This window comes from Schistocerca gregaria, chromosome 7, assembly GCF_023897955.1.
Source record: "Schistocerca gregaria isolate iqSchGreg1 chromosome 7, iqSchGreg1.2, whole genome shotgun sequence".
Classification (NCBI taxonomy): Eukaryota; Metazoa; Arthropoda; class Insecta; order Orthoptera; family Acrididae; genus Schistocerca; species Schistocerca gregaria.
The window spans coordinates 88,208,700-88,223,476 of NC_064926.1; the positions used below are offsets into that span (position 1 = coordinate 88,208,700).

At 37.0% G+C, this 14,777-nt stretch overlaps 1 protein-coding gene across 2 annotated transcripts in view; it reads left to right on the forward strand.

The window, feature by feature from the left end:
- The window catches only part of LOC126281584 (aminopeptidase N-like), a 330,257-nt gene that overhangs the window by 171,901 nt on the left and 143,579 nt on the right, over positions 1–14,777 (forward strand). For both annotated transcript variants that reach the window (XM_049980666.1, XM_049980667.1), the window contains exon 9: positions 5,412–5,565. In XM_049980666.1, the coding sequence (XP_049836623.1) occupies positions 5,412–5,565 (154 nt within the window). The remainder of the gene's footprint in view (positions 1–5,411; positions 5,566–14,777) is intronic.

Consider the following 14,777-nt stretch of genomic DNA (forward strand, 5'->3'; position numbering starts at 1 on the left):
CAGTTTGGTTTGCAGAATTCAAATCTAGCAAGTAAGATTTTTGAGTTGTTGGGGGATTTTATTGTTTATTTTCAATATTTCTATGTTTACCATTCTTTTGTTTGGATGTCAATTTATTTAATTTTTGTGTTTTTTGGTACATGGGTACTAGAAGATACGCAAATTGTTACTAAATGGGAAGTGTGATGGATGGACAACAAACAAAAGAAGAGCATCATGGACTTTTCAAATACCAAAGCAGATTAAAGTTTAAAATATGTTGTGAAATAATTTCGAAATTCTATTGGCATAATGTAGCGGGAAAGCGCCGGCAGACAGGCACATGAACAAAACACACAAACACACACACAGAATTACGAGCTTTCGCAACTGGCAGTTGCTTCGTCAGGAAGGAAGGAAGGAGAGGGAAAAATGAAAGGATGTGGGTTTTAAGGGAGAGGGTAAGGAGTCATTCCAATCCCGGGAGCGGAAAGACTTCCCTTAGGGAAAAAAAGGACAGGTGTACACTCGCACACACAAACACACACATATCCATCCGCACATACATATTGCCTTTAAATATGTCTGCTTGTGTTTGTGTATGTGCGGATGGATATGTGTGTGTGTGTGTGTGTGTGTGCGAGTGTACACCTGTCCTTTTTTTCCCTAAGGGAAGTCTTTCCGCTCCCGGGATTGGAATGACTCCTTACCCTCTCCCTTAAAACCCACATCCTTTCATTCTTCCCTCTCCTTCCTTCCTTCCTGACGAAGCAACTGCCAGTTGCGAAAGCTCGTAATTCTCTGTGTGTGTTTGTGTGTTTTGTTCATGTGCCTGTCTGCCGGCGCTTTCCCGCTTGGTAAGTCTTAGAATCTTTGTTTTTAATATATTTTTTCCATGTGGAAGTTTCTTTCTGTTTTATTTACATCATTATATATATATTAAAAACAAAGATTCCAAGACTTACCAAGTCTTGGAATCTTTGTTTTTAATATATTTTTCCCATGTGGAAGTTTCTTTCTGTTTTATATATATATATATATATATATATATATATATATATATATATATATATATATATATATATATAAAATAGAAAGAAACTTCCACATGGGAAAAATATATTAAAAACAAAGATTCCAAGACTTACCAAGCGGGAAAGCGCCTGCAGACAGGCACATGAACAAAACACACAAACACACACACAGAGTTACTAGCTTTCGCAACCGATGGTTGCTTCTTCAGGAAGGAGAGGGAAAGACGAAAGGATGTGGGTTTTAAGGGAGAGGGTAAGGAGTCATTCCAATCCCGGGAGCGGAAAGACTTCCCTTAGGGGAAAAAATGGACAGGTGTACACTCACACACACACACACACACACACACACACACACACACACACACACACACACACACATCCAACAGTACTGAGCTCTAAAGTGTTGAATATGTATTTCTATTTTCTTTTAATTGTGCTAATGCTCACCAATTCAGTTTTCAATTGTGCTTTGTATCAAGGAAATGTGACATGATAGAAAAAATCTGATTTTAACCAGTGAATTCAGCACCACAAAATTAGGTAAATCCATCCAGTCACAAACCAGAAGTAGAAAAAAGTTTAAATTTCTTGTTTACAGTAAGTGTTTGAAGATTTTTTCTTTTGTTTCCTTTCTAATATTCTATTTCCATAATATATCATTTAATGTACAAATATTGATCTTTCAAGCATCTATTTTTGAATTAGTTTTGCTTATCTTGTTTACCATGTTGTGTGATTTTTACTCCTACTTATTTGTACACTTATGTTGCAATTGATTCCGTTCCTTTCTCCAGTGTCCTATCACTTTATTTTGTTTTATAGACATTACCTTAGAAGCCTATTTTTAAACTTCCTATATTTGTTTCCTTGTCATATATTCAATGTCTTCTTTGCTTTGTGCTGAAATTAGCTGGTCATCAGCAAATGTACTATGATTTATTGGAATACCTGTGTTCTTACACATTTTCTTATAATTTTTCAATGCTTACCCTATATATATGCTGTAAAGTGTTGGTGATAAACTGCACGTCTGATGAAATTCATATGTAACTTTAAATCCATCTGAGGGAAAGTTTTCTATTTCTATTCTAGCTGTAGAGATTTCATATACTATCTCTGAATTGCTTTAATTATGACACAATCCATTTAGATCCATAAGGATGTATGCTGAGGTCACAGAAGTCATGGGATAGTGATATGTACATGTGCAGATGTCGGTAGTATCACATTCATAAGATATAAAAGGGCAGTGGGTTGATGTACCTGTCGTATGTACTCAGGTGATTCATGTGAAAAGGTTTCTGACATGGCTAGGCCGCATGATGGGAATTAAGACTCTGAATGCAGAATGGTAGTTGGAGCTAGACTTATAGGACATTCCAATTTGGAAACTGTTTGGAACGTCAATATTCTGAGATCCACAATGTCAAGAGTCTGCTGAGAATGCCATACCCCAGGCATTACCTCCCACAATATACTCTGCATATGTGGATGGCCTTCACTTAGTGATTAAGCACAGCTACGTTTGCATAGAGTTGTCTGTGATAACAGACAATCAACAGTAAATGAAATAATTGCAGAAATAAACATGGGACCTACAACCAATGTATTCATTAGGACAGTGCAGCAAAATTTGGTATTAATGGTCTGGGGCAAGAGATAATCAATGTGAGTGCCTCTGCTAACAGCACAACATCACCTGTAGTGCCTCTCTTGGACTTATGATTGTATCGGTTGGACTCTAGATGACTGGAAAACTGTGACTTGGTCAGATGAGTCCTGATTCCTGTCGATAAGAGCTGATAGTAGAGTTTGAGTGTGGCACAGAACCCACAAAGCCAAGGACCCAGGTTGTCAGCAAGATACCATGCAAGGTGGTGGTGGCAGCTCTGTAATGGTGTGGGCTATGTTTACATAGAATGGACTGGGTCCTCTGGTCCAACTGAACTAGTTGGAGACCATTTTCAGCCATTCATAAACTTCACATTCCCAAACAATGGAGTTTTTATGGATGACAATCCTTCCTGTCACTGGGCCACAATTGCTTTCAACTGGTTTGAAGAAAATTCTAGACAATTCGAGCAAATGATATGGCCACCTGATACGAATTCCATCAAACAATTTTGGGACATAATCAAGAAGTCAATTCATACACAAGAATCCTGCACTGGCAACACATTCACAATTATGGACTGTTATAGAGTCAGCACAGGTCAGTATTTCTACAGGGGACTTCCAAGGACTTGTCAAGTCCATGTCACATCGAGTTCCTCCACTATTTCAGTCAAAAGGAGATTTGACACAATGTTGGGAGATATTTCATGACTTCGTACTGCATTAAGTTTATCTGCTGATAATAAAATCAAGGCTTGTTGGTCTATTATAATTACAAATTACAAACCCTCCAACTCGCAGGAACACAGCAAAATACAGTTCATGATCAGCAAAAAAACTATAACTGAACAGAATAAAATCATAAATCTCTTCAACAACTATTTTGCTACAGTAGGCCAAAAACTAAAAGAAAAAAACATAGAACAAAAAACATAATAACACATGGAAAACATTTATTAATCCCCAGGGGAAGACAATGGCACTTTTACCAGTGACAGAAGTGGAAACACTAAAGACAGTAAAAACCTAAAACAAACAAAGTCGTGTGGAATTGACAAAATATCAAGTATAGAATTTAAACACTGTATGCAGGAACACAAGAAACCTCTTACACAACTAATCAATGCATCATTCCTGGAAGGAACTTTTCCAAAGTGCTTAAAGACAGCACTGATAAAAACAATACATAAAAAGGGGAATGAATACTATCCAGAAAATTACGGGCCTACATCTCTTTTACCAGTCATACCAAAAATATTCAAATGAGCTTATGCACAGACACTCATTGCTTTTCTGGTGTAATATGAAACAATCAACAAGAATCAGTTTGGCTTCCAGAAAGATAAATGCACTATAGAGGCAGTAATAGACTTATTAAAAATGTCATAACAAACTTGGACTCTAAAAATAAATGTGTAGGAGTATTTATGGATCTAGCATAGGCATTTGACTGTGTAGACCACAAAACTTTAGTAGAAATATTAGGAGTATATGGCATAAGAGGAAATACAGAAGACTGGATTCTCTCGTATCTGACAAAGAGGAGCCAATATACTGAAATTACAAAGACTATTGGTGAAAAAAATAAGGTATAGTTACCTATGCAGATGACACAACTCTTATGTTCAAGGATAAAGACACAGAAAAGTTAGAAATAAAAGCCAATGTAGAAGTAAGCAATTCCCTCTAAAGATTTACTGAATTAAACATGCACAACAATATTGCTAAACTTCAAAACTTTCACAGTGAAGATATCAGCGTATTCATAGATGAGTGCATAGCAGGAAACACCAAATATACAAAATGCCTTGGGATAATTGTCGATGAAAATGTAAACTGAGATAAGCATGTAGAATATATGAGGGGGAAACTCTGTACAAACCTATATGTGCTGCACCATCTCAGCTACCTAAAGGATACAGGCATTATGAAAACAATATATGCATTAATTCATATGACATTAAGTTATGGCACCTCAAAAACAAATATTAATAAAGTATTTAAATTACAAAAAAGAGCCATAAGAATGATAGCCAACCTTAAATGGAAAGTTTCAGGTAAACCATCAATTAAAGTTCTCAAAATACTAAAATTACCCAGTATATACCTGTATGAACTCCTCTGTTGGACAAAATTCAAATATTCTGCCAATACTAGAGTTAACAACACACAACACAACTATGACACAAGAAAATGGAACCTCTTCCATGAGCCTACACACAACACTACAAAATACCAAAAAAGAAAAGCCATTATATGCTGGAGCAAAAGCCCTTCAGAAACTCACTCCATTCTTGAGAGAAATAAATAATAAAAATATTTTCAAAAATGTCTCAAAAATTTTGTAATGGAAAACTGTTATTACAGTGTTAATGAGTATATGTGCACTACAGTTCAAAACAATTGCGATACCATTATTGTATCAAGAGAAAAATTGTACAAAATCTAATTTAATATGAAATAGCTGAAGAATAATTTTTTAGTAAATTATATTTTTGTTCAACAGTAGACAGTAAAAACTATGTACTTGTCAGTGCATAAAATGGAAATGTATCTTGATCCATACAGTGTACTTTGTCAAATGATAAATAAATAAATAAAATAAGTACATAAAAAATCTCTTCCTATGTCTACAAATACAATATGAAGAGGCTGATCTCCAATATTTTTCTCTTTTGAAGCATTCATTGCAATTAATTTAAGTCATTGTGGTGTTTAGTTGCTAGTAAGCAGGCATACACTATACACAGAGAATTCAAGTGGAGGTGCTGTGTGTGTCCTCAGGATGTACAGTAGTGCACTGCCGGAGGACTTGTTTGCTGCAGTGGCGGAGGAGGGATACCCAGAGCTGGCGGACTATATGGAGATCTGGACCACCACACCTGGCTTCCCAGTCATCAACGTCACCCGGGGAGGGAAGAATGCCACCCTGGCACAGGTGTGTGCTTCTCATGTTGTACAAATTCTCACATAACTATCTCATTCATTTATATATTTATAAATTGCTTATCTTTTAAAAATAATTGATTTGGCTAGGTGAGTTATTAAACACAAAAGCTATGCTACATCACAACAGTCTCAGCAATGGAAGTGTGAATGTTTCAGGTAAAACTAAATCAAATAGTGAAACATCTGGCGTGGAATAACAGTAATATGAATTACAATAGGTGGCTTCTTGTCACAGATAGGAGTTATGAAGCAGCAAATCGGTACATGTAAAATAAGACTGTTAGATTTTATGAGATGTGTTCAATAAGTAATGCAACACATTTTTTTCTTGGCCAAGGTCAGTTGAGAAAGTGTGGAATTTGTTGTGGAAGATCATGGAATATCCCCACTTCAGCTGCTGTAGTTTCATGTAGTTTCAACAGGTGGTGGCACTTAACGTAGCCTCGAAAATAGCATTACTGAGGTACATTCCAAGGAGAGAGCTGTCATCGAGTGTCTTTGGCAGAAAACCAGAGCATCTCAGGTATTAACAAGTGCTTGCAGAATGTCTACAGAGACCTGGCAGTGAACAATACATGGTGAGTCGTTAGGCGAGGTATCTGTCATGATCACAACGAGGTCACGCGTACCGGCTGGCTACACACAGCTGTGACTCCAACTCTGCTGTAATGTGCAGACCCAATAATTCCAGGTGATTGACAGATCACAATCAAACACATGGCTGCACAACTGGACGTCTGTTGGTAGTGCTGACACACAGTCGAGTTGGGGTACTCAAATATGGGTTCCTCACCGTCTAACCCAAGGCCATAGAATGCGACAAATAACCTTCTGTATGGAGTTTTTTTGCACATTATGAGTTGATAGTGACAATTTTATGTTTAACATGATTGCAGGAAACAAAACATGTGTACATTATTTAGAACTGGAAACAAAACAGCAGTCTGGGGAGTGACACCATACAACCTCTTCTCTGAATAAAAAGCTGTAAACCACATGCTGAGCCAATAAAATTATGACAACTGTCTTGCGGAACTCTAAAGGGGTTATTCTGTTTGATGTCTTTCCTTGTAGTGCAACAATCAACTCAGAAGTGTATTCTGCTAGGTTCAGGAACTTGAAGAAACCACTTGAGTGTGTTCATCAACACAAAAATGCAAACTTCTCCTTCTCCATGACAATTCAAAGCCTCACTTAAGTCTGTGCACCTGAGAGGAACTCACAAAACTTCAATGGACTGTTTTCCCTGATCCATCCCTGATCCCAGATCTCGCACATCTGACTTCTGTCTGTTTAGCCCAATGAAGGATACTGTCTGTGGGAAGCAGCACGTGGATGACAAGGAGGTTAATGAAGCAGCAAGATCTTGGGTCCAATGCGGACCTGTAGATTCGCACAGTGCCGGCATACAGGCCCTGGCAGCAAGGTGACATATGGCCATCACACTGAATGAAGAGTATGTTAAAAAATATGGTGTATTTGGATCCTGAATAAAACCAACCTGCTTTTGGGGAAAAATGTGTTGCATTAATTATTGAAAGCTACTAAGCTAAATTAACCTGTGGATAATCCAGGATGGAATAAGAGTAATATGAACAGGGTAGGTTGCTACTTGGCACTTATAGGAGACAAGGTACTGGCAGAAGTAAAGCTGTGAGGACAGGGCAGCTCAGTTGGTAGAGCACTTGCCTGTGAAAGGCAAAGGTCCCGAGTTCGAGTCTCAGTCCGGCACACAGTTTTAATCTGCCACGAAGTTTCATTCTACATCTTTATTCTTAATATCTACATGTTTTGAACCCTCTGCCTCTAGAGGACTCTGAATTGTAGCATGTACCATGCCAGTGTGTAGCATAACTACGTCACTGCATGAGAAAGTGTGTGTTGCAATAGAGTTTAGAATTCAAAGAGTTATTTCACACATTGAGATCCCTCTTCTTCAGCATGGAAGTGTTAGACCGCACACACAGCCTATGACATCTGCAACAATCCATTGATCATCCTCCATACAGTTTTGACTTGGCCCCATCGAATTTTCACACATTTTGAAAACTTAAAGAACACCCTTGCAGACTTCACTTCAGTAATGATGAAGCAGTGCAAGCAGAGGTGAGGTTGTGGCTCTAGCAACAAAGACAAACATTCCACAGTGATGCTATCAACAAATTTTCTCTCATTGGTGGAAATGGGTTCATTGCCAGGGTGACGGGATTTGGATGGGGCTTTAAGAGATTCTCTGCTATTGAGACTGGTGACATGTTGCAAATGGAGAAACAATGTTCTTGGGGGAAAAAAAGAGTTTGTTGGTTAAGTTCTCTTGTTGATAGTTCAGTAGTAACATTTGGAACTAGGAGATTAATAAATAGTTCTTCATGAAAATCAAAACCATTTTTCCTGCAAATTTTTGGGGCTCTGTCTGAAGTTAATTGAATATGTGATGACGCAGTTTTGCTGCCTAAACTGTGATGTTCGCAATGATTTTTTCTGAGCACCATTTTGTCTGTCATCATAGCGATGTTTAATTGTGCCAATTTTGGATCTATGACAAGGATTCACATGTTAATGATGATTAGTGGTAGCAGAGTGATGGAAGGAGAAATTTTAAATGTGATGAAAGGGGAAGTAGCCAACAACAAAAATCCAGAAATAACAACATTAGGTGAAATCAGAAAAGCAAATAAAAATAAAACTCTGTGCAGGTTCAAAACATCAAATCTATACATAAGTTAATTTTCATAATGGTTACAGATGACAGAAGAAACTGAAAGTGTTTAAGAGAATTTTCTGGGTTTACTTTTCAGTCACCATCTGGTGAATTTGAAGCCAAGGAGGCATTCACTGAAGAATCTTTTTCAGGATTGGAGTTAGGGGCAATCTGCCTTATATTGTGTATAGATAGTAGAGCAAAAAAAGAAATGACTACCAACATTGACAAAATTGCGGTGCAAATTAATGACATCATAGAATGTGAAGAGGATCGTGGTGATGCAAATGATGAAGAAGGGGATCTAATCCAAATGGGTTGAAATAAAAGATTGAGTTTACTTGAAAATAGATGGAAAATGATTACGATTTAGAAATAAGCAATAAAAATGAAACACGATTCTCACCATATTCACAAGATGAATGGAAAGTTTCCATCATTTTGTGACTTCTAGGGTGATCTTTTTAATGGTGGTGATGGATATCCAGTTAAAAAGTGGATCATGAACTTTGAGGAAACAGCATTTTTGACGGGTTGGAACCTGCGACTCTCTATTTCAGTATGTGATTGATGGGATAGAACACAACTCAGGCACAAAACTTCTACCTTGTCACAGAAGTGTGAAAGATATTAAGGAAGAACTGAGGTATTATGAAAGTGCTGTGAAGTAATTGCCAAAAAGAAATAACAAATGTTACAGCACTGAAAATGCAAAGAAAGGTGCTGAAGAATCAAGTAACAGAAATGCTGAAAGTGCAGCTTGGAATCCAAAGAAAGTGTTTCAGTTGTGGTGCCAGTGGTCACAGTTCAACTGATTGCAACCACAAGAGCAAGAGGGAGGGATGCTTCAATTGCAATGAGTTTGGTTGTATCACATCTCAATGCTCGAAGGAGAAGAATAATCAAAAGGTGACAATGAATTCAAACACTGTTAAGAAGAGTATTAAGAACCATAAATTTAAAATGTTCAAATAAATAACCAAGAGGTGAAGGTGCTAACTGACTGTGGCAATGAATTTACTGTGACAGGATGTTCATGAGACTATGGATACTCAAAGTCTGCAAAAAAAATAGATGTCATTGTGACAGGATTTGGGAAAAACTTTATCTTTTCACTACATCCTTTTAAAAGCATAGTTGAGACTGATCATGTAAAATTGAAACAGAGATTTTTGTGTGGTTTCCAGAGAGAAATTGTTGTTGGAAATGATTTTCTGGATGAGACTGAAGTTTGAATAAACAAGGGCAGAGTTGCCATTAGGAAGTCAGAAGGGGAAGTTCGTCTTGTGTGTAGCAGACAAACCAGAATGAGGTATTGAAAGCTCTGTTAGTGAAGAAACAAAGTAACACATCAAAGATTTAGTGACTACTTACACCCCAGCAAACACAAAATCCACTGATGTAAGGATGAAGATTATGGTTATAGAACAACAATTGATAAATAGTAGATGCAGAATATTGTTCCAAGAGAGAAAGAATATGTTGACAACCAACTTCAGAAGTGGGTAGATGAAGGGATTATAAAACAGAGTTCATATGAAATGCTTGCCATGTTGTAGTTGAAAACAGAGAAAAATGGAGACTACTGTGTCTATAGGCCTATAGATTATAGAATGTTAAACAAGATCACAGAGAAAGATCATTACCCATACTCCTTAATAGATTATAGATCAAATTTTAGATAAACTACAAGATGCCTCAAGATGCATACTTATTTTCCACACTAGATTTCAATAATATTTTTCTTTTTTTCATTTTTTAAGTTAATGTTAAAGAGGAAAGTTGAAAATATACCTCGTGTGTGGCACACTCAGGGCACTTTCAGCTTAGGAAACTTCCATTTGGATTATCAGATTCAGTTGCAGTCTTTCTGTGTTTTACAAACACTCTTTTTTTTAGGCATGCACAAGGAAATATAATATTTATTTTCATGAATAATGTTATAATACCAACAAAGAGAGATGCTGAGTCACACCAGTGACTTGGTTTATCGTTAAAAACTACAGCGGAATGTGACTTTGAAATTAATTTTGCAAAATGCTAGTCCTTAATGAGAACTGTTCAGTTCCTTAAGTTTGTTATAGTGTGTGGGCAAATCCAACCTTTGTCTGAAAAGGCAATAGCAGTTCAGTAGTTTCCAGAACTGAAATCTACTGCAGCAATACAAAGTTTCGTAGGTCTAACAGTATTAGCACTGCAACTGCCAAACTTCTGAGCAATTTATAGACGAATAATTGAGAATGTAGTTTGCAGAAGAGCAGATGCCAACATTTATGATGCTCAAATATATTCTTTTGTTGGATAAAGTTTTAAAAATCTGCAACCCAAAATGTGAAATTAAACTACCATACACACAGATGCAAGTAAAGAAGGTTCTGGAGCCATGTTATTACAAAAATCTCCACATGACAAAGAGTTACATCCAGTCATATATAAGAGTACGAAAAACAACCTCTCAAGAGGAAAAATACAGTAGCTATAATGATACCTCACAATTAGGGTTGAGATAGCTTTAAGGAAAGCACATGGAAGGTGGACTTCCACATTTCATCTTTTGTTGTTTTCATGGACTACACTTTATTGCCTGACAACAATATTATAATTACAATTTATAAAAACCTTGTTAAAAAAATCACAATGCTCATAGTCTTAAAAATAGCTTGAACTGGCTCAATTCATTAAAAACTAATTTTAGAAATTTATACCATTAAGAGCACGGCTTGAGACCTGGAGTATACAGTTCCCAAAATAACAAAGATGTCACACCAACTAGCAGATTTAAAAAAAAAAAATTCAACAAAATGCATAACAATGGCAGCCACTAAAATTGCTAACCATATCCAAGCTAGGGTAATGTGTTACACAAGTGTATAGCATCCATCCAAAATACAGAAAGGATAACAAGTCATGCCACTGATTGTGGCTATTGGAAAGCCCTTAGCAATGTAAAAGACTTAATAAAAATCCGTATGCAATAAAAAAAGCAATCTCCCAAAACACAGACAAAATTGGGTCCAATATTCAGGAACACATATTTTCAATAAATTGCCAGCAACAATTACAAACTTGATTTCAGGTAAAGCATGCTTTAAACAGAGTCTGGAAGACTTTTTGATAGGCAACTCCTTCTACTCAGTAGATTAATATACTAGATTCTTGTTAATCTGCCCATTCCTGGCATGTATGGATGCCAGATTAGCAGAAGTGCCAGATTATTGAGTGTCTCAAATTTACTTTATCCATTTATTTGGTTTTTATTTACTTTGAAAACATAGGGGATATAGTGTACTGTACTGTACTTTATTAAACCAAAGGATATAATTTTAAAACATAGAGGATATACTTTGTTAAATCAAAAAAAGATTAATTTTCACAAAAAAAACTTTGTCCTTGATTGTATACTCTACATAATTATACAGTCGTATCATTCACTGTGAAACATGTCCCTACTTTGAACTGTCACAATGATGATACATGATGGTGGCATGCTTTATCATGCAACCGCTTTACAAGCATTACATTGGTACTGCATGTATCTGATTACTGCATAATGTACTCTAGGAAGACCTCAGCAAATTCAGCGCCAGCAGCATGAGAAATCTTCATGCTCTCCCCTCCTGTGTCCTCTTCTTCATCACTTTCATCATTACTTTCTTGCACACTTTTGATTATTTCTTCATCTGTTAAAGTTTGGTCCGTATCACATTTAGCCATGTAGCAACATCTTCATCACCAATTTCTCCTCCTCCTTGAAGGTTGTGGAATACATCACTGTACAAAGTAATTGTTAATACCAAACTGACTGGCTCATTGTTGTCACTCACTACTGGATCCAACTTGGCATCAATGGATGACCACTATTTTCTCCAGCTCTTCATCATGGTAGTGCTCTCCACTTTATCCCATGCTCCAGCTGCTTGGAAAACAACATCACATATGTTAATTGCTTTCCATGCCTTCAGCGTAGTCTCGATAGAGTCGTTTCCACTTTCGTTCAGCAAGGAGACGAGAAGTGAATGTTGATAATGGTGTTTAATTGGTTCCAAAATTCCCTGGTCCATGGGCTAAATTAGGGCTGTCAAGTTGGGTGGGAGAAAGAGTGCTTGTATACCATCGGACTTTAGAGAAACACCTGGAGGTTGAGTGGGAGCATTGCCAGTTAGAAGGATAGCTTCCAGTGGAAGCTTTTTCTTATTTAGCTCTTTTCTCACTGTTGGTACAAAGGTTTTGTGGAACCTGGAAGAGAATATTTGTCTGTCCATCCACGCTTTCTTCTGAGCACAATACGGCACTGGTAGAGCATTTATGTTAGTGTATTGAAAACAATGTGGATGTTGGGATTTTTCAGTCACCATAAGCAGTAGTTTATGATTCCTATTTGCATTAATGTTACACGATGTTTCTGTCGCTTGTAACCATGAGCTTCCTTCTTCTTCTTGGCAGCTAATGTTTTTGAAGGAAGCATCTTGTAGAACAGTCCTGTTTCATTGGCATTATACAAGGCATCAGCAGTTAAATCTTCTGCCTGTATCATCTTTCATATCTTGCTTACAGTCTCATCAGCATCCTTATCGTTAGCTGAGTGACTTTCCCCAGTGACTGTCAGCTGCCGAATGCCATGTCATTTTTTTTTCTGTTTGAGAGCCGACCTTTCCTCACTGCAAACAAGTTACTACCACCAAGTTGTTTGTTAAATTCAGCTGCTTTTTCCTTTATAATCAGGCCACTGAATGGAATTCCTTTGCTGCATTGTTGTATGAACCATCTGTAAACAGCTACATCCAGTTCTTCATTCTCACTCTTTCGCATAGCCTTCCGTTTTTCCAACTCACTATCCATTTGTCTTGAGTACTGTCAAATAACATCTTCTTTCTGTTTGATCTCATAAATAGTTGCTCATCCAGCAATAGTTGCTCAGCAGCAATGGCTTTCTGCAAAGAATCTTGATTTAACTTATCTAAAATTTCAAGTTTCTGCTTGAGGTCTGGTCTAATGTAATTCCTTTTAGAAGACATGTTTCCTAACTGTAAAGAACACTACAATTTCAAATACAGTATATAAAGCATTGTTTAACTAAGCATTGTATAAACTAAGCATTATTTAACTAAGCATTGCTTAACTAAGCACTGTTTAACTAAGCATTGTTCAACTGAGCATTGTTGCACACTATACTTCATTGTGCATGTTTATGGATGTGCGCCGAATTACTGAGAGTCCGGACTACTGAGGGCCAGATTAGCAAGTGTCTAGTGTATCTTAATAGAGAATATTAAGCCATATCAAGGAAAAATGTCTGTTAGATTTCAGTTTTGACAGCACTTGGTCACAACAGTCAAGATAAGGTCGATTTTCGATGATAAATTTGTTAGCAGTACATAACAATGTTTCATTCTGACAGCGTGTTAATTCTGTAAATATTAGCTGTTCCACTTTACCGCATTGTATTCACCTATTTTGACAATCTCCTGAAATATGATGAGAGTAGTATGTATTATATTCAAATGTTTTATGTTTTTATGTTATACTTTCTAAAATGTTCCACACACACAAGAGTGACCTCATTTTTTGGGTCTATGGAACAAAACTGACTCTAATCTGATCTAATCTAATTTAAACTGGGAAGTCATATAATTTAAATGTGACACCCAACTGGTACACACCAACAGAGACGTTGACAATGACTGTTAATAAATAAATACAGTTGCCCAAAATACAAGATAATCTCGGAGGAGATGCAATTTAAGTGTGACTTCCAACTTGTACACACCAGTAGAAACGTTGACAATGACCTTTAATGAATATACTAATGAACAAAATTCAAGGCAAGCTGAGGATTATGGCAGGCAGCTATCATAGTCAACAAGGAACAAGCAGGTAAGTTTCACAATGAGTGGAGTCAACTAATGACTGTGAATCAAGGAAAGGCTCAACAGTTTATACTGATAAGTAAAAAGCCTTAAACTTAACATGCTTGGCAGTAGTAATAAGGGTACAATGTTTAAACATATAGTGAGAAGGAGTTTCGATCTTGCAAAATATGCTTTAAACCTCATGAGTTTATTAAATTCACCAAATAGGGCAGTCTTCTGGTTCCCCATTAACTGCTAAATACGTTTGCTGCCCCTTTATATCTGTAGAGTATCCTCATCTCTTAAGTAATTTCCAGTAAAAAACTTCTGAACCACTGTTTACATAGTCGCGAGTAGGCCTAATTTTTCGTACACGTATTTTCATTGTTTTCCGGTAACTTAATTGTCTTTCTGTCACTAAAATAGATTTGTACCATGAGTGTAAAGTGCCTGACGTGCCGTAGGATCGTTAGCTCCGGGGTCTGGTGTGATGGATGTAGTAACTTTTTTCATTGGGGCGACTGTAGTGGCGTGGGAATTGGGAAAATGAGCGAGACTCATCAGTGGTTCTGTAGGCTATGCAGTAGAGATAGGAAGATTGTGGAACAGGAGGGGAAAATTGCTGCCCTTCAGGCTGAGTTAGATGAGGCT